Below are 21,406 nucleotides of genomic sequence, written 5' to 3' on the forward strand. Positions count from 1 at the left end.
GTAGCTAAAGTAACAGAGAAGGTCAAGATGAGTCAGTTAGATTGCCAGCGTAGTCAGTTAGTTCATCAGCAGTCAGCAGCATCAGACAAGCAACTTGTGATCAGGAAGGGAATATGAAGATAAAGGAGAGAACCCTTGCAAAGAGGCGTGCAGAAACATTTGAGAAACATTTTGAAACTCAAAATTCATTGGGGAAAAACCGAGGATAGCAAACCGGCTGCTGCTGGTTTAGTCGATGTTCTAGAGACTAAGTTTTCAAGAAAAACATAAAGTTTAATTTCAAGGAAACGAAAGTTATGCACCCAGGTTTTTCCAGATATTTACAACAAGGAAGGTTTTCTTTTGAAGGCTCACAAGAAAACATGTTACGCAGTATTGCTACTTATTTTTCAAAAGGTGTAATGGGGAAGAGAAAGTACAGAGCTACATAAAAAGCTCTCTCCATGAGAAAAAGTCACCTGAAGGGTTCTAAGGTAGAGCGGTTTAAAGTTATGGGCTGTAAGGTCCCTCGCCTTTTGCCATACAATAAGTTGATAGATCAAGTTAATTCTATTGACATTGGCAAAACATTAGATGTCAGAGAACAATTCTGTAAAGATCTTGAGGATTGTGAAAAAGTAAGCGGTTGTTTCCGGCCCCTCATGCAGTTTCTCCCACTGCTGGCTTCATTTCAGTTAGAATTAGAAAAGGAAACAGGTGAAGAATTACTTTGGTTTAGTGAAGTAAACACTTTCCAGGTAGTCTTAGGAGGGGATGGGGCCCCTTTCGGGAAAGAGGACACGGCATGTGCATGGTTAGTGAGCTTCATGAATAGGGGCAAACGTGTTTTGAGTAGCAACGAAAACTTTATGATATTTGGAGCGAATTGTTCTGAGGACTCAGTTGTGGTCCGACATTATGTATCTTATCTTTTCAAGGAAATGTTAGTTATGGAGAAACAGAACTACAGTACTAGCGGCAGGGAAATTAGGTTCAAGTTTTCTGAATTCCCTAATGACTTCAAGATGTTAGCTTTTTTGGCTGGGGAGCTTCCTGTGTCTGCGAAATGTTTTTCAACTTTTGGCAATGTAAGCACTTGGGAGTATGATGATCCAAAGGGGACATTTGGAAAGGGGAGTCAACACAAGTGGCAACCATGGCCCTATAGCAGTACGTTAAAAGTTTCAAAAGAGGTTAAGAAAGTCAAAGAGAAAGTTGAGAGGCAGAACATTTCTGCTAAAACCAAAAGGAAGAAAGTAACAGATTTCATAGCATCCCAGAAAAGTAGACAGGAATTGGAGCCTCTTAGTGGTGATTTTATAGACAGGGTACATGTTAAACCCTTTCATCCCAAAAATAATGCCTGTCAACAACTTTTCAAGGAAATTCTTTATGAGAGTATTGGGAAATCAGGCCTTACAGCAACAGTGATACAGTTTGATTCTGTTCCTGTAGCTTTCCCTTTCAAAAAACTGGTGCACAGCCTTGAAAAAGGGGTTTGACAAGGCTTGCGAACAGGGTCAAGCGTTGGTTTAATGAGACAAGTGGGGGTGGTGTAGACTTTCAGTACAGATTTACGGGTCAGGATTCAAGGATTTTTTTAAAGAACTTCATGCATCTCATTGATGCTTTTAAAAAAGTCTTCAGACTCAGCTCATCAGACATTTTTACTACATGTCTTTACTTACACTGGGATTCAGTTGAGACAAAGTGTTTCCCTTTTTTGTAGGGTTGTCAATGCTAACTCCCAGGATTTTGTGTCACTAAAGAATTCTTGTTTGAACTTTTTCCGGGCTAAGGCCTTATTTTCAACTGTAACACCAACTACGTGGACCTTTGGTCATATAATCCCAGCCCATGCACAGGATGTTTTTGAGAAGTACAGTCTTGGCCTAAATTCTATTTCAATGGAGGGGCGGGAGGCAAAACATATTGCCATAAGTCGATACGGCCAAAATACTAATTTCCATGGTAGGTGGGCATAAATATTTCGGTATGAATTTGTTCAGCTCATTTGTCTCAGGGCAAAGGGTTTTTTTCGTTGAAGAGAACAATGCTTACCAGGAAACTTATATTCCACTGGGCGTTTGAAGTGGAAAAACCTGTTTCTGTGGTTTGATTTACCCAAAATAATCAGAAGTGCATTTATTGCGTGCATAAATACAGGAAAGAAATAGAAACAAGTGTCCTGTTGGGAGAAGTCAGCAAAAACATCAAGACCTTATTATAGCCATTCAGAAATTATACATAACATTCCTCTAGAGGTGTTCCTGTCACATTGTGAAATAATTACGAATGAAAGGAACATTGTTGACAATAAACAACTGTTGTCAGAAAAGGTTAGTTTAAAAATGTCTTAGCAAGATGTTCACCAAAACAAATATTATTGCTGTTAGATGTTTCATTTTGTTCACTCTTATTCATTGTCAAAGTTATTCCTGTTTGAAATGTTTATTAAAATTTGCTGTAAAATGAACATTTAGACAAGTCTATTGACCAACCTTGAATGTTACATTACCTTGTGTATGTTAGATTGCCATTTGTTGTGAAGAAGACATATTTATTAAAAGTAGACAAAAATTTGCCAGGACTACTCTTTTAGTCTGCTTGTTTTTCGATATAACAAATCCTTGAATTAATGGACCAATCAATCCAGTTCCCAGCGACTTCGTTAAATCGAGGTTCATCTGTAGTGTAATATAGTATTGCCAACAGCTTACATCAAAGAACAAATTCTCCCAACATTTTATATGTTACCATTTGGGAGATTGAGGCTATTTAACTACCAAATTCCTTTTTGAATTTCTGAATTCCCATGTTCTCTCTTTTTTTTTTGATTAGTATGATTACAGTATTGACAATGACTTTTTTTCATGGCTAGTCTGACTTGACTGGGACAAATTGAAAGCACTGCACCAGACTAGCCACAAACAATAGAATTATCATGAATAATTACGTCAGTGAACTGAACTTTTCTTGTAATGCTATGCAATGAACATCCAATAGCTAGGCTTGATCACAGGCAGCCCAAGCTCACTACTAGAAAAGTGGACGTGACTCTTACCGTGTTGCGCAACGTTTTATATTTATAAAGGTTTGTATGGGATGTTATCGGTTTGCCTTAAAAGAGAGGAAAAAATGTCTTGTTTTGAAATAAAATGGGCTTACCTTATTGCCTTGTTGTTTCCTTTGTTGATTCCTAGCGTCTTAGGCCATTTTGAAGCGTTTTCGGCGAGTTAGCGCTATGTTGGTGTTCAACTGCTAAAAGAAAGACAAGGCCGGAAAGCTATTTCAGAAGTGTCCGTCGCCCGAAGCGAATAATTCCGCCAAATACCGCCAGTCTCGATTCCTCCAGAAAATCAAAGCAGAGATGCTGCAGTTCCATTTCCATTCATTCGATTCCCAATTCCTCCCACAGATCTTTCACTAGCGATGCTTTTATCTCCAGATCGATCGGCTTATCAATTTCGAATTTGGCTGGTTGAAACATTTGTGTGCCCGTTCGCCGATCGCACAGTATGTTGGATAACAAAAATAAGCCCGGCGAGGGTAGCCAGCGGCCTGCAGTCAACAAAGAAACCAGTTAGCTCCCCTGGTCCCCTCGAGAGGTTTTGTCAAGACCGCATTGTTCTGATCACACATTTTCATTCGATGTTAATTGGTCGATCTGTGATGTACATCTAATGACTGGGCTTGATCAATCTGTATGGGAGAATATTGACCATGGTTGTGGGTACAGACCTTCTGCATTTGCACTGTACTCAGACCCTTGGTAAAGATTCTTCCAAGCAGACTTCTTGTATAGGTAAATTGTGAATTTAAAAATCCTTTCACTTTTTTCTGTTTTTTTTTTTTTTTTTTTTTGTTAACGTGTTAAGTGCCATTTCACCTAGTGTATCTAGCTCAGTCGCGGTAGAAAGCGAGGAGTTTTGGGGTAAAACAGCGAAAATATTCAGTGAGCCTAAATTGACCTTAAAGGGATTTACTTTACAGATTGATGTTTTGGGCAGCCATGCAGAAAATCGAGAGATCAAATTTGCACGGAACACAGCGTGATGTTATAGTATCCTCAAACCTCTCAAGCGCACATAGCATAACTCTGGATAGACAACGCAAGCTTCTTTTCTGGTTGGACTATACTAATAACACCATAGAATCTGTTGACTATAGTGGCAACAACAGAGTACTGCTGAGTCGGATACGAGACGTAACTAACTTGTTCGGAATCGCTTTCACGTCCTCACTTTTATTCGTTGGCGAATGGCACGGAAATACAGTTTTTAAAGTGAATGCGTCCAATGGAACAGTTCTTAGCAGGGTTCAATTTGCTTCATCCGGATCTCGTGGAATCTTTGGATATGACAGCACCTTGCAGCCAGGTATGCATTTATTATCTACAATCTTACATCCGGAGAAAATTCCTCCATCTCTTTATCATATGAAAGAGTGCTTGAATCAATCTAGACTAACTTCAGAAAGTGTCATAGTTATTCTGATGTCCTTTAAAAATGTTTTAGGCCATCTTTCAAAATTTCATAATTAAGGAAAGCTTTAACTATTTGTTTTCCAATAAGAAACAACTACCAAAAAGAACATTATTGTTTTGGATGAAAATAATCCTGAATTGCACAGGACGAACAACACTCTTTCGTTTTAAGTTTACAGATGCACAAAGCACGAATGAGGTCCTTTACACTGAAACAGGTGCTATTGGCATTCTCATACTGAATTAGTATTTTATTTCCATAATTCAAAGAGAAAAACGTGTGCCGTGTGCCGTTCGCCCAATAATTTTCAGCAGGAAAGAAATAACTAAGTAACTGTAAAGTATATTGCTTAGAAAGGATGAAATGAATTTTAACTCTTTTAGTCCGATGTACCTTTCTCCGATGCCACCAGCCAGTAGCGAGAGTAAGTTTGAAAAGTACTGTAGAAACACTTTCACTTTCTTAGACTCAATACTTTCTGTCGAGAAATGTGTTAAATAATACTTCAACGTTGGAAGCTCATTGTTTTCAGTCTCTAGCTTGGAATAGAATCTCTTCAACTTCCTCCCAACGTGAGAACAAACGGTTCTTACGACCGAATACTAAGCATGCTTGTCAATTTACCTGCGAAAGCGGCTTCAAGTTGATTGGCTCAGCAGTCAGGTGGTGTAATAAAGATGGATCATGGGCCAACATCTCGATGTAATTGCAGGCTTACGCAAAATCAAGCTTATACTGCGCAAATCAGAGCTAAAAAATCCAACCAAACAAAAAAAGTATCGTTTGTGTTTTAGTTTTTTACTGCAAAATGTACCAATTTCTAATAGTCTGGGCTCCAATCCAAATTCAACGTTAGAAAGTTGATCGCACTCGTTTACTTCCGCCCCGAAAGCACTTTTTTTCGTAATTTTCAAATGAAACTTTTTGGACGCCTTTACCAAGGTGGTAGAAAATAGCAGTTTTACTTCTCCGCCTTAAAGACTTTTAACAAAGGCGTCTTTATGAATTTTTTTCTTTGGTTTAGTTGTCGCCTGCCCCGTATTATCTGTGCCGATCAATGGTGCATTCTTAGGATGCAACACTAATACGACGGAAATGTTACATGGCACAGAATGCAGGCTTTCCTGTAAGGAAGGATCAGTAGGGAGTGGTTCAACAGTGAGGAGATGTACAGCAAATGGAACCTGGACTGGAACAGATCTTGAGTGTACAGGTATAAGATAGGGAAACGCTAGTAATCATGAAAATTCTAAATATTCATAACTGTCATTCAAGAACTCTGCACACCTTTTCGACTGGCGATCTTGAGGAAACGATTCAAGATCATTATTTTTTTTAAGGTTTGCAGAGCGTTGCAATTTTTCTTGTTATGCTTATATATGGTCCATGTTATCATATTGGTTATGTGTAGGTATATGTTATATATAAGTCTATACGGAAAAAACTGATAATTTTTTTTCAGTTCCCCATTACTCCGCTAAGAGACCTAGAATGCCGAAACCAGGAAGACGGTTCACGGAAATGTGTATTCCAACTATGTTCGAGCAAAAAACTAAAAATAAACATAGACTCCTATTCCTCGGAAATTATGTTGACATATTGTATGGCGACCCAATCAAGCCAAACCAAATTCTGTCGAGAAAGGAATTACTTGCTGATGTTCATTACACGAGGCGTAATTTTGTGCGCTAGTGCGACCATATCTTTAGGTTGTGCTTTTTATATTTGACAATATCTGTATTTAAAGACAAAGCCAAGGAATTATTACCGTATGACTCCTTACTATTCTCAAACAAAACCGTATTCTCGAAGGTAAGCTATCGTTTTCGTAATTCTTTCGTTTTCCAAGGGCTAAATACATAATGAAGTATGTGTGAATATATCTTACGTTCTTATGTGTTGGTTGCAATTCTTTTTTTTTTGTGGGTTGGTGTCGAAAGAAACCTCCAATCATTAGGAAAAAAATTAGGAAAAAAAGGAAAAAAGGCTGCGCGCGCCCGAAAATTAATACATAGCGCTTTATGAACACCTTTGTAAATAGGTTAATATTTAAGCTCCATTTATTGTAATGACATACTTTTTAATTCATAATATGTATGTAGATTTCCGTCTGTAGTTTTTCCAATTCATTGTAACATAAGATATGTGTTTTATCTTATGATGAAATAAAGACTTTATTATCAGTATTATATTACTGTTTTCATATTATTATTATTATATTATTATTATTATTAATCATTAGACTTTTCGACGTTGAATTATCAAAAATAATCATTAAACTAAAAAAGTGGGTAAAATTTGTGCACAGCCCCAAACTCATTATGCATACAGCACTGCATAGAAGATAACAATGGGAAAACAGCATATTGCCTTTGGGACTAAGGCCTTTTTTTCAGAATAGTATGGAGTTATACGGAAATCTTTGTAAACGTTGTTGTCATACATGGAAACGAAGTACTTAATGTAAGAAAAAACCGAAACATATCGGTAGCTTCTAAACTTGGATTCTGCGTGCACCGTGTGGGGCGCCATCTCGAAAGGTATGACACAAGTCCAATAGTTCGCTATACTTACGGTATTGGAGAAACCATAACAGTGCTGGAGACTACGGCTTTGTTTAAGAATAGTATGGGCTGTAAGAAAATCTTTGTATACTTTGTTGCCATAAATGGAAACGAAGCGCTTATCGGCAGTTTTCAAACTAGACCTCTGTATAGGTCGCCGTGTTGAACTTTGAACAGTTGCCACTATTAATTTCAAGATCCCCACGAGACTGATTGTCAATAAACTGATTTTCAAGAACATGTTAAGTCTTTCACATAATCTTTGATCGGATAACACTAAGTTTCCTTCCTTTGAGTGACACCGAGAACCTCTCAGGCCCATGGACTATTAGTTATTAGAGATAAATTAATTCAGTAAGACTGATTTGCATTGTTTTTTCACCCCCATGGATTCGCTAAAGAAAGAATCCAGTGCATGCATGATGTTAAACAGGAAGAAAATGTGCAGCCATCGTCAAGTAGCTCGTCACTTGGCGATCTACCTGTCTATCAGCTATTGAGGCTTATCAGAGAAGGGAGCAGAAAAGGGGCTTGTAAAAACATTTCCAAAATGTGCCGAAGTCATTTTTCTTCCTCAGATTTAATGGATGACATGCAGCAATCAAGGTTGAAGACAGGCTCAGCTTTCAAATACAAGTATATTTTGGACTGCAACGCTATCAGTCCAAATGATAATCAACAAAACTTTTAATTTACAGTTTTTGAGTTGGTAGAAGATTTTCTTTAGATCGGGAGGGAGAAGGAGGGAGGGGAGGGAGGGTTCTTAAAATTTCATAGCTCTCTACGGAGTCGCCTATCGGCTAAGGGTACCTAGAGAAAATAAGGGCTTATTATAACTGTTAGGGTAAATGTAAAGGATACGTTTTCTCGTCATTAACAATTGAATAGAATTTTATATCGACTATTATTGATCATAATCCATCTGCGCTTGGTTTCTTTCCCTTGGTGATAACCTAGAATACATCTATAAAGTAATTACATCAATTCATTTTTAGCTTATACTTTCTTTCCTCTAGTATCGAGGCGTCCGTCCAACTCTCCTCGTCTTTTGGTTTCAACGCATCGCAGCATAATTGGTGTAAACTTGGACAACAACTCAAGCCTCACAGTCATTTCTAATTTGACAAATGCTTGGGGTTTAGACCTCCATTACAACCTGGATTACATATTTTGGAGTGACTTGTCAGAACGAAACATCAAGCGCTCGAATATGGACGGTTCCAACATTGCAGTGATCCACAATTATGTGTACAGTTATGGGCTAGCAGTGGAGTGGAACTCATTGCTGTTGTATTGGGCAGATATCTACGATCACAGCATATCAGTATCAGATCTCGAGGGAAATAACAGAACAACTGTCCTTTCTACATTTCAGCCTTTTGAAATTGTTTTAGACCCACACCAAGGGTAAGTATCTCCGAATAACCTAACATTTTTTCGCTAACTTATAGATAAACTTAGTGGAACACATTGCCGATATGATTCAAAAATTAATAATCATAGTCATAAAGACTAAAGTGCCCTTATTTTACATAACTTTGTAAAAAAAAATGGAAATACACTCATTTCTTTGCGAGTTTCACACTCGGTTCGACTGCGTGTCAGCTTCCAAGATAACTCGAGCGGCGCGTTTTTTGAGTTTAGAGACTCTCTTTATGTTAGCAATTAAACATTTCGACCAAATAGTTGATCATTATAACATTAGTTGTTTGTTAATTGCGTTGTAGTAAAATATGCGCTGTGCAATGGGGGAGAATCTTTTTATTGTTCTAGGTACTGCTATTCTTTGTGATAGCTTCTCAGCAGTTCCTCAACAGGAACGCAAAAGCTTGGGTGTGGGTCAATGGTAGGCCCTAACAGTTTTCTGAATTTCCACCTGTGATAAATATTTGAGTTCCCAAGGTGAAGATTTAATGAAGCCCCAATGATCTTATTTGTAAGCCTTTTCCCGGTCACTAAGAGACATTTTGTCTTGCCGGCGTTCGTGACCATCTTGCTGGTAGCCGACCACTGCGAAAGGTCATCTTGGTCTTGTTAAAGAGGTGATGCAATGCCGGAAAGTCAATTTGTCATGTTGGATGTCGAAGGCAGAAGGCTGTGCTGCTAAGGGTAGATCGTTGAAGAAACACGACGAGGCCCCAAGATGCTCACTTGTGGTACTTCGCCTGTCACAGTTCTTGGGGAGGAACCACATCCGTGAATGACTATCTGCTATTTGCGTCCGCTCATATAGTTGCGTTGTAAGTCTATTTCGTTCTGACGTACCTCACAAAGATTCAGTCTCGTTCGAAGTAGACCATGTTCCATGAGGCCAAATGCTTTCTTGGTGTCAACAAAGACTACTCCGAATGCTCTGTTTTTGTTTGAGAATGAGGGCAGTCTCGGTAGAGTGGAATTTGGCGAATCCGGACGGGAGGCATTTTCTTCAAGGACGTCGTACATGTGGTCACAAATGTGCTTCTTAAGTAGCTTAGAAAGTATCGGAAACACAGTTATCGGTCGATTGTTATTGCTGTCATCATGACTTCCTTGCCCGTGTAAATGGAAGCCAATTTACCCGGTTTCCATGTTATTGGGAATTTCTGTGTGTCGATTAGGCATGAATAGATTGTGCTAGTAAATTTAGGAAAAGTTGCTATACAATATACCCAAAAGTTGCTCTAAAGTTGCTCAAATATCAAAAACCTGCCACCAAAATTTAGAAAAGTTGCTTGCTCTCTAGTGTCGTTTTGTTTTAGATAAATACTCAGAACGTATTTGTTTATTTGTTGCCATTTAAACATTTTCATTAAATATTCTTACAATCATTAAAAAGAGGCCAAAAGCCATTGTTATATGACAAGTACAAATACTATGTTGTAATCAATATACTCTTTAAACTCAACATAACTTCAATAATAGATACGTATTTTCTAGTTAAAGTCTCTAACTAGTCAACCTTGCAAAGTTTACTTGGATGGACATCATAATGTTAACTAAATATCCATCATATCACATACACCATGATATTGTTGACTTATTTCCATTTTCCTCGTCTGAAATTTCATCTGATTGCGATGCCATGATAATGACTCTCAGCAAATACCAAGATGGCCGGCGGCAGGCTCTATGTTGCAGCGAATAACCGCTGGATTTAAGCGCCCATTAGATAGATAGCCGCTGTCCAGATTTCGTGGGCGTAATGAAAGTGCTATTTTGTTGTCATTTTATTGTATGTAAAGATAAAATAAACAATTTTAAAAAAGCTCACCACAGAGTCTCCTGTAGCTCAGTGGTTCGAGCATCCGACTAGATTACGGAGGGTCGTGGGTTCAAATCCCATCTGGAAACTCGATTTTATCGTATTTCCTCAGTTTTAATAAAATCAGTTTTGATAAAACCAGTTTTAATAAAATCCTTCGAAATAAAAGGGCCTTTTATGGTTTCGATGGGTTTTATATCAATTTGTTGCTCAAAAGTTGCTAGATTGCTGGTACTACAAAGAGTTGCTCAAAACGCTAAAAGTTGCTCAAAAGTTGCGGAGCACAATCTATTTATGCCTGGTGTCAATGCACTAATTTCCTAGCTTATAAAGGGACACAGGGATGGCTGGTGCTGCAACTTTCAGAAATTGGGCACTATTTTACAACGCCTTGCCGCAGTATTTCATTAACTAGCTTGTTCGTCTTAAGAATAGGGCGACTTCAATCATCATGCCCGACAGAAGCTGCAATTATGCATGCGAAATCCTTAGCATAACACCAATGGTGGATCATATTAATTTATTATGTTATAAGCTTTTTCACAGTATCGCATCCGATAGACACTATACGCTAAACAGCTTACTTCCGCCATTACATAAGAGTCAAGGTATAATTTAAGAACCCCTCGCCTTTACAATGTGCCGCACCGATAGGCCAAAGAAAGCTTGTATACTTGCAATGGTCGCCAAGCAGATCAAATTTTATAGGTAAATTTTCATTAGTAGAACTTGTAACAATCGTTATCATTGTAGGTTATTTTCCAACTGATATGTCATAGCTCTAAGAAGTTTATCAAGGGTTTATCCTAATGGTTATGGTTAACTAGATCTCTTTTAAACAAAGTTAGCTTTTATATTATACTTTATTCATTATTGTAACCTTTATAAATCTCAGTATATAAGCAATTGTTACAAAAAATGCTCTTCGCCTGTAGCCACATGCAGTCTTTCACTGTCTATTTTTTTTTGGCTTGGTTTGAAGTTTAATACGCGGTTTGATTCATTCGGCAATGTTGTCATTAAACTATTTGGGCTGGGTTTTCCGCTCCAATCGCTTGTGTTTAAGGGGAAGAAAATTATCAACAGCACATTTAGTATTTCATATCACGTGTCGACAACGACAAAGGGGTCATCGAAAACAAAAGCGCAATCCTAAGGCACTTCTTTCAAAGCAGCCAGAAAATATTCTTTATCTATGTTCTTAACGTCACAATAGATGATTGGGAAGTGTTTTTATGAATGAATGTGTTCCAAACTTCATATTGCATAAGTAATCGATGTTGATATCTCCTAGTAAAAATAATTTTCTTTTTAAGAGAACGCTCATTTTCCATGTTTCTTCCGCGCTTCTAGTCATCTGCTGCCCTAAGGACGGAGGCCTGTAAATACCTCCAATAAAGAGGCCAGCTTCGATTTTTAGGGCAGACTTCTAGCCGTAGAATTTCAAGGTCGTCAGATTTGAGGTCTCCGCGTCATTTTGCCTTGAGGGAGTTGTTTACATAGGCTACAATTCCACCGCGTAACTTTCCAATTTTATCCTTTGAATGAAGCTGGAATCCGTGAATACCACAGTGGAATACCCCGTTAGTGCAATACCCTCCTACTGAGTATAAAACGTTGCAAGTCAACAGAGTTTTTTAAATCTACTCTGAAGACGTACCTATTAGAAATTATTCATTGTAAGAATCATTAACTGTTAATTAGGCTTTATTCTTAATGTTACATCATTCACTGCTGTAAACTGTTGTTGGTTCACTAGGGAAACAGCGCTATATAAGAAGATTATTATTAATATCATTATTATCATTATTATTATTATTAGAATGAATCAGGGCCTTTTTGACAGCTAAAGGCCCCCAACAGAATCAGAATAGCCTGTCTGTCCTGGTCATTTTATCGGTCGTCTCGACATCGCTAGGATCTCTTCTAGCTTGCTGTCTGTCAGATGCTGTACATTCCATTGAGAAACTCGCAAACCTTTTAGGCTCTAAGATTCAGCGGGACCAGGCTGGATTCCTACATCATTGGTCAGCTGCATGGGTAGTGGTGAGACAGGCATCGAGCATTCATCGGCAGCCGAAGAGAACTCGCGTTTAGTTTGAAACGAGTCCATTCGATCTCGTCGCACTGAAGTTCGTGTTTGATAGCGATAAGTCTTTGTTCTAGGTGTAAAGAAGATGCATGAAGTATAGAATACATCATGGGCTTTGATGTTGCTTAGATTTCTGAGAGCTGCAGTTATTAAGACAGAGGTAAAAATACAGTACAATGCTGATAGAATGACAAGCCTATAGACCATGACCGCCCGCCATCCCAATGTATTTAGCTTGGTCTTTGCCCACAGGAACCTTAAAAGAGCAATTGAATTTTACGCTTTAAATAAATTCTCGGGTATGGGAGGAAAAAATATTTAGTTATTGATAATAACTGTGATGATTTACTCTGCAGATTGATGTTTTGGACTAGTTCCCGAAATAGAATCGAGAAATCAACTTTAAACGGAGTACAGCGTGATGTTATACACGAAGTAAATAATACGGGTATCAGTTGCCCATATGGTATCACACTTGATAGGCAGCACAAGCTCGTTTTCTGGACGGACCCTTGTGGCAACAGAATAGAATCTAGTGACTATAATGGGAACAGCAGAAAGCTACTGATTCATATGAAACACAGTGTTAACTTGGTGGGAGTTTCTTTCATCTCCTCATTATTATTTGCTGGTGATTATCATCGAGATACAATTTACAAAGTGAAGACGTCCAATGGAACAGTTCTCTATAGTATACAACTCCCTTTCTACTACCCTCGCGGAATCGTTGCGTATGATTGCACCCTGCAGCCACCAGGTTTGTTTTTAAGAAAGTTGTTCTATTCTTTGCACGAACGGAGAGACATAGGAGAGGTGGAAGGAGCGTCATCTTATAGCTTTAAAACGTCAAAGAAAAAAATCTTTAGAGACGGTCGGCATTGGAGGTTGACATGAATGTTTGTGGCAAATGTCATGTCTGTTGCCTTCAGTTTCAAATGACAAATCGAAAATTTTTTGTCGTGTTTTTTACAGTTACCTTGTTAAAGTAACCGATTTATATATTTCTGAGAAAACTGGTTTTCGTCCAAATTGACAATGTGGCATACTGAAAATGCTGCCTCTGAAAATCAGGAAGTAAGATCATCTTTCTGATAAGCGATTATTGTGGCCTTTGAATTTCCGACAAGAGGGTAGGAGGGGCTCAGGGCGTTTTTGTTGCGGTTCAAATTTTTCTTGGTGTAACATATTTTCAAATTATATTTAAAAAAAGTATTGCAGAAACACTTTCATTTTCTTAGACTCAATAGGTTCTGTGGAAAAATGTGTTAAACAATACTTCAATGCTGCAAGCTCATTGTTTTCAGTCTAGCTAGGAATAGAATCTCTTCAACTTCCTCCCAACGTGAGAACAAACGGTTCTTGCGACCGGTTACCGAGCATGCTTGTTAATTTACCTGTGAAAGCGGCTTCAAGTTGATTGGCTCAGCAGTCAGGTGGTGAAATAATAAACAATTATTGGATGAGGATTTTGTGATATCCGGAAAAATTAAGGTCGAGGTAAGTGATATCAGCCGAAGCCGAAGGCTGCGGCTGATAACACTAACCGAGACCTTGATCATTCAAGGATATCACAAAAACCGAATTTAATAATTGTTTTATTAGACATTGTTTTAAAGAAAATAACGTCAAACGCATTATCGCAAGGAACATAGTTTATTTTCGAACACTTAAAAATGTACAACTGTGTGGTAAACAAATTTTCACTTGGGCTAATTCCTTTTTGTCATGTGGCTCCTAGATATTTTTCTCTTTAAGGTATTCGTAGAACAGTTCCTTCGCCACTTTTGTCAATCTTCTAGTATTTTCGGAATCTTCATCTTCAAGTAATTTTTCAATTTCTCGCTGGGTGGATGAAACGAATTGAGAAGCCATTCTTACTTCGCTGTCCGTGAACTTGACATTGCTCCACCGGAAATCATGCATTGCGCGCGCAATGATTATTCACTGATCTGTAGGTACAGATTAGTGAATAATCTGTAGGTTGCGCTGTTTCCCAGAATTAACTGTGTGCGTTTAGCCAATGAGAAGACAGATGATGACTACAATGTATAATGAAGATGTATCATGGGGCAACACCTAGATGTAATTGTAAGCTTACGCAAAATCAAACTTATACTTTGCAAATCAGAGCTAAAAAATGCAACCAATCAACAAAGTATCGTATATGTTTTAGTGTTTTACTACAAAATGTACCAATTTCTAATAGTCTGGGCTCCAATCCAAATTTAACGTTAGAAAGTTGATCGCACTCGTTTACTTTCGCCCCGAAAGCACTTTTTTTCGTAATTTTCAAATGAAACTGTTTGGACGCCTTGACCAAGGTGGTAGAAAATAGCGGTTTCACTTCTCCACCTTTAAGACTTTTAACAAAGGCGTCTTTATGAATTTTTTTCTTTGGTTTAGTTGTCGCCTGCCCCGTATTATCTGTGCCGATCAATGGTGCATTCTTGGGATGCAACACTAATACGACGGAGATGTTACATGGCACAGAATGCAGGCTTTCATGTAAGGAAGGATCAGTAGGAAGTGGTTCAACAGTGAGGAGATGTACAGCAAATGGAACCTGGACTGGAACAGATCTTGAGTGTACAGGTATAAGATAGGGAAACACTGGTAATCATGAAAATTCTAAATATTCATAACTGTCATTCGAGAACTCTGCACACCTTTTCGACTGGCGATCTTGAGGAAACGATTCAAGATCATTATTTTTTTAAGGTTTGCACAGCGTTGCAATTTTTCTTGTTATGCTTATATATGGTCCATGTTATTATATTGGTTATGTGTAGGTATATGTTATATATAAGTCCATGCGGAAATTACTGATATTTTTTTTCAGTTCCCCATAACTCCGCTAAGAGACCTAGAATGCCGAAACCAGGAAGACGGTTCACGGAAATGTGTATTCCAACTATGTTCGAGCAAAAAACTAAAAATAAACATAAACTCCTATGCATCGGAATATTTTTGACATATTGCATGGTGACATGTATGGCGACCCAATCATGCCAAACCAGATTCTGTCGAGAAAGGAAATACTTGCTGATGTTCATTACACGAGGCGTAATTTTGTGCGCTAGTGCGACCATATCTTTAGGTTGTGCTTTTTATATTTGACAATATCTGTATTTAAAGACAAAGCCAAGGAATTATTACCGTATGACTCCTTACTATTCTCAAACAAAACCGTATTCTCGAAGGTAATCTATCGTTTTTGTAATTCTTTCGCTTTCCAAGGGCTAAATACATAATGAAGTATGTGTGAATATATCTTACGTTATTATGTGTTGGTTGCAATTCTTTTAGGTTTTTTTATTATCATTTATTTGGGGATTGAAGTCGAAAAAAACCTCCAGTCATTGCACTTTTCGACGTTGAATTATCAAAAATAATCATTAATTAAACTAAAAAAATTAGTAAGATTTCTGCACAGCCCCATACTCATTATGCATACTGCACTCCATAGAGGATAACAAAGGCAAAACAGTAGATTGCCTTTGGGACTAAGGCCTCTTTTTTCAGAATAGTATGGAGTTATACGGAAATCTTTGTAAACTTGTTGTCATTGATGGAACCGAAGTACTTAATGTAAGAAAAAATCGAAACATATCGGTAACTTCTAAACTTGGATTCTGCGTGCACCGTGTGGGGCGCCATCTCGAAACGTATGACACAGTCCAATAGTTCACTATACTTACGCTATTGGAGAAAACATAACAGTGCTTAAGAAAAGCCTTGTATACTTTGTTGCCATAAATGGAAACGAGGCGCTTATCGGCAGTTTTCAAACTAGACCTCTGTTTAGGTCACCATGTTGAACTTTGAACAGTTGCTATTACTAATTTCATGATCCCTTGGGACTGATTGTCAATAAACTGTTTTTCAAGAACATGTTAAGTCTTTCACATAATCTTTGATCGGATAACACTAAGTTTCCTTCCTTTGAATGACACCAAGAACCTCTCAGGCCCATGGACTATTAGTTATTAGAGATAAACTAATTCAGTAAGACTGATTTGCATTGTTTTTCCAACCCCATGGATTCGCCAAAGAAAGAATCCAGTGCATGCATGATGTTAAACAGGAAGAAAATGTGCAGCCATCGTCAAGTAGCTTGTCACTTGGCGATCTACCTGTCTATTAGCTATTGAGGCTTATCAGAGAAGGGAGCAGAAAAGGGGCTTCTGAAAACATTTCCAAAATGTGCAGAAGTCATTTTTCTCCCCCAGATTTAATTGATGCCATGCAGCAATCAAGGTTGAAGACAGGCTCAGCTTTCAAATACAAGTATATTTTGGACTGCAACGCTATCAGTGGAATGATAATCAGCAAAACTTTTAATTTACAGTATTTGAGTTAGGAGAAGATTTTGTTTAGATCGGGGGGGAGAGGGAGGAAGAGAGGAAGAGAGGGAGGGAGGGTTCTTAAAATCTCATAGCTCTCTACGCAGTCGCTTTTCGACTAAGGGTATGTAGAGGAAATAAGGTCTTATTATAACTGTTATGGTAAATGTAAAGAATAAGTTTTTTCGTCATTAATAATTGAATATAATTTTTTATCGATTGGTATTGATCATAATCCATCTGCGCTTGGTTTTTTTCCCTTATTGACAACCTAGAATACATCAATATTTAACTAGATCAATTCATTTTTAGCTTATACTTCCTTTATTCTAGTATCGAGGCGTCTGTTCAACTCTCCTCGTCTTTTGGTTTCAACGCGTCGCAGCATAATTGTTGTAAACTTTGAAAACAACTCAAGCCTCACAGTCATTTCTAATTTGAGAAGTACTTGGGGTTTAGACTTCCATTACAACTTGGACTACATATTTTGGAGTGACTTGTCAGAACGAAACATCAAGCGTTCGAATATGGACGGTACCAACATTGCAGTGATCCAAAACTATGTGTACAGTTATGGGCTAGCAGTGCAGTGGAACTCATTGCAGTTGTATTTGGCAGATTTCAACAATCACAGCATATCAGTGTCAGATCTCGAGGGAAATAACAGAACAACTGTCCTCTCTACATTTCAGCCTTTTGAAATTGTTTTAGACCCACACCAAGGGTAAGTATCTCCGAATAACCCAACATTTTGACGCTACTCTATCGGTAAACTTAGTGGAACACACTGCCGACATGATTAGAAAATTAATAATCATAGTCAGAAAGACTAAAGTGCCTTTATTTCACATAGCTTTGTAAAAGAAATGGAACCACGCTAATTTCTTTGCGAGTTTCACACTCGGTTCGACTACGTATCCGCTTCCAAGATAACCCTAACGGCGCGTTTTTTAAGCTCTTTTTGCTTGGAATTGAACATTTTGACCAAATAGTTGATCCTTTTAAAAATTAGTTGTTTGATATTTGCGTTATAGTAAAATATGTGCTGTACAATGGGGGACAATCTTCTTATCTTTGTAGGCACTACTATTTTCTGGGATAGCCACTTAGCAGTTCTTTAACAGGAACACTAAAGCTTAGGTGTGGGTCAATGGTAGGCCCTAGGAGTTTTCTGAATTCCCACCTGTGAAATATATTTGAGTTCCTTAGGTGCAGATTTAATGAGGCACCAATGATCTTATTTGCAAGCCTTTTCCCGGTCACTAAGAGACAATTCGTCTTGCCGGCGTTCATGACCATCTTGCTGGCAGCCGACCACTGCGAAACGTCATCTTGGTCTTGTTGAAGAGCTGTTGTAATGCCAGGAAGTCCATTTCTCAGTTTGGAATAGAAACGGAAAGTAGTTTCATCCGCATAGATGTCGACGGTAGAACGCTGTGTTGCTATGGGTAGATCATTGATGAAGAGAAGAAGCATAACGAGACCCCAAGATGCTTACTTGTGGTACTCCAGCTAGTCCTGTCACAGTTCTTGGGAAGGAACCACATCCGTGAATGACTATTTGCTATTTGCGTCCCCTCAGATAGTTGCGTACTTGAAGTCTTGTTCGCTATCACGTACCCACAAACATTCAGTCTCGTTCGCAGGAGACCATGGTCCACGAGGTCAAATGCTTTCTTAGTGTCAACAAACACTAGCCCGAATGCTCTGTTTTTGTCTGAGAATGAGAGCACTCCCGGTGGAGTGTGTAATGTTTTTTGAATACAGTTGTGTCCATTGTTGTTTGAATACTAGTTCTGTCCATTGACTTTCGACCGTACACTGTTTATGACTGGCAGTCTGCAAAACGCGCCGAGGGTTTGACTACTCGCCCTCTCCATTTCTTCGCTACCCGTGGAGATAGTAAAGCTGGTTCTTGATATTTCACTGGTGATTTCTGCACTGGGGCTTTGGGGTGTATTTCTTGACTATCGTCTGCACTGGGAGTGGCACTTTTCTTTGGTGCTATGCTATCTGAGGGATTTGGATGTAGGCTCGGCTCGTAGGGGTGACATCATCTCAAACTTGCTTTTGCACATGGATTCACGTGTGCGCCTAAGATGTCTCCTGTTTCTTCTATACACTCGTCCATCCTCCGTTCGGACCTGGTACGATCGGATGTCAGCTTTTCCTTCAACTTTCGCAGGAGTCCACTCCTTCTTCTTTCTTAGCTGAGAGCGTTGCGGCTGGATGTGGATTGTGTCTCCTGGGTGTGAAGAGTCGAGGGTTTCTGTTGGGGTGTTTCTACAATCTAGCAGGGCTAGATATGGGTCCCGTCTGGACTTGGCGGCCTTCTCGAGGAGAGACTTAGCAGTCTTGACGGCGTTTTCTACCTTCCTGTTTGACTGGGCATATGTAGGGGAGCTTGTCACGTGCTTAAAGCCGTAAGTGCTAGCAAACTCACTGAACTTGTCTGACGCAAATGGCTGTCCGTTGTCGGATACAAGGTGGTCAGGTATGCCATGTCTGGCTAGATGAGCTTTGAGCTTCCTGATGACTTATCAGTTGTCTTGGTAGTCAGACTATCGACTTCAGAGAAGTTAGAGAAATAATCAACAGTGATCATGTAGTCTCCACCACTCAGCTCAAACAGGTCGACTGCAAGCTTCTCACACGGTCTGGTTGGTATCTCTAGACAGATTATTGGTTCTTGGTTTGTTCCACTGGCTGGCTGTTACAGACAACACACTGGGCGATGTAGGTCTCGATGTATTTGTTCATTCCTGGCCAGTACAGTACTTCTCTGGCTCTGCGTAGGCAGTCGTGAATGCCTATACGGCTAGCATGAATCGTAGTATTCATCTCTTCTCTGGCACTTTCAGGTATAACTAACCGTTCACCTTTAAAAACCAATCCATTCTAGAGTGTCATTTCTTCTCGAAACGGGGAAGTATTCCCTGAGTTTTACTGGAAGGCGTTCTTTATCTTCTTCCTAACCCTCTCTTATGGTGTTCTTCAATTCTTTTATGACTGGGTCTGCTTCTGTGGCTGTGCAAATAATATTCTGTGTTGTCCCAGACACCGGAAGGTACTGGACAACGTTGATACTCTCCGTATCCTTCTCTCCATCTCCTTTAGAATCTGCTGAGCTAAACGAGAGGACGAATGCTCTGCTTAGCGTATCTGCAAGATACATCTCAGATCCCTTCTTATATGTAACTTTGAGATCATACTTTTGGAGTTGCAGCATTATACGTTACAGACGTTTCGAAGCACGGACTAAGCTCTTCTTAAAGATGCTTCCCAATGGTTTATGATCTGTTTCGATCTTGCCTGGTCTTCCTTGGACATAACTTTCCAATCGTTCAAGTCCAAATACAATCGTGAGAAGTTCTTTTTCAATTTGAGCCAAGTTAACTTCTGTTTTGGTCATGGCGCTTGATGCATATCCAACTGGTTGACTATGTTGCATGAGGCATGCACCCAGACTCATGTCAGATGCATCACACCGGAGTTCCATGGCTGCTTTGGGATCGAAGTACTTTAATATAGGAGATTCTGAGATGAGTTGTTTGACCCTCTCAAAACTTGGACCTTGAACTTTTTCATCCCACAGGAAATGGTTCTCTTCTTTGAGGAGCTCTCTCATCGGGGCGGTGACCTCAGAAAGATTTGGGGCAACTTTTTGGAGATAATTTAACACACCAAGGAGTCTCTTCACATCCTGCTTATTTTGTGGGGTAGGCATCTCTTGAACTCCTTGGATCTTAGCTGGATCAGGCTTTAAGCCGTCTTCAGATCTGACATGGCCCATAAACGATACTTCAGACAGGCGGAATTTGCATTTCTCTTTATTTACCTTGATTCCTTTGTTCCTGCATCGTTCTAACAGAGCTAGGAGTCGCTGGTCATAGTTTTCGATGGCTTCTGCTTTGCTTTCTCCAGCTCCGAAGATCAAGATGTCATCGTAGATAGGCACAATATCCTGAAGTCCTCCCAAGGCTGTGTCGAGGTGTCGTTGAAACTCTTCTGGAGCAGGTAAAATACCGAATGGCATTCTGGTCCAACGATATCGGCCCCGGGGGTGCCAATGGTTGTGAAGAAACTACTCTCAGTGTCCAACTGGACATGCCAAAAGCCATTCTTAGTGTCTACTACGCTAAAAAACTTTCGCTTTGGACAACTCTGGTAACAAGTCGTCAATAAAAGGCAGTGGATAATGGTTGCGCTTGAGGACCTGGTTCAAAGGCTTGGGATTTATACAAAGGCGTATTTTCCCATTACTTTTCATAACCACCACCACTGATGACACCCAGTCCGTCGGAGTATCAACTGGCTTGAGAATTCCTTGACTTGCAAGGCGTTCAAATTCTTTCTTAAGAGGCTCCTTGACAGCAAGAGTTACCGTCCTCACAGGTAACACAGTCTTTTCTAAAGTCAGGCGCAGCTTCTCTTCTAGCCTGCTCTCTCCTGTGAAGATATCCTTGTAGTCTATAAGCACACTTGACATAATTTTATTGGAAAAGTCACCAGATACAAACATGAAGTTGTCATTATTGACCGGCATAAGGCGGAACTGCTGTACAGCTTGAGCACCCAGAAGTGCCTTGCATTTTGAATACCTTTGATACCACTGTGTACTCTATTAAGTAACATTCATTATTCTTGGGGTTGCTTGTCTGGAGCTCGACAGTTCCTAAAGGTTTCAGCTCGGAGCTCGG

At 39.3% G+C, this 21,406-nt stretch overlaps 1 protein-coding gene and 1 pseudogene across 1 annotated transcript in view; both read left to right on the forward strand.

The window, feature by feature from the left end:
* The window catches only part of LOC111332483 (sushi, von Willebrand factor type A, EGF and pentraxin domain-containing protein 1-like), a 92,446-nt gene that overhangs the window by 19,760 nt on the left and 51,280 nt on the right, over nucleotides 1–21,406 (forward strand). The window contains exons 7-13 of the mRNA XM_088760618.1: nucleotides 3,973–4,358; nucleotides 4,645–4,683; nucleotides 5,491–5,679; nucleotides 8,047–8,437; nucleotides 12,720–13,120; nucleotides 14,767–14,955; nucleotides 17,040–17,430. Coding sequence (XP_088616744.1) covers nucleotides 3,973–4,358; nucleotides 4,645–4,683; nucleotides 5,491–5,679; nucleotides 8,047–8,437; nucleotides 12,720–13,120; nucleotides 14,767–14,955; nucleotides 17,040–17,430 — 1,986 coding nt within the window. The remainder of the gene's footprint in view (nucleotides 1–3,972; nucleotides 4,359–4,644; nucleotides 4,684–5,490; nucleotides 5,680–8,046; nucleotides 8,438–12,719; nucleotides 13,121–14,766; nucleotides 14,956–17,039; nucleotides 17,431–21,406) is intronic.
* Nucleotides 348–3,253, forward strand: LOC148731656 (uncharacterized; annotated as a pseudogene).

Source organism: Stylophora pistillata, chromosome 5, assembly GCF_964205215.1.
Source record: "Stylophora pistillata chromosome 5, jaStyPist1.2, whole genome shotgun sequence".
Classification (NCBI taxonomy): domain Eukaryota; kingdom Metazoa; phylum Cnidaria; class Anthozoa; order Scleractinia; family Pocilloporidae; genus Stylophora; species Stylophora pistillata.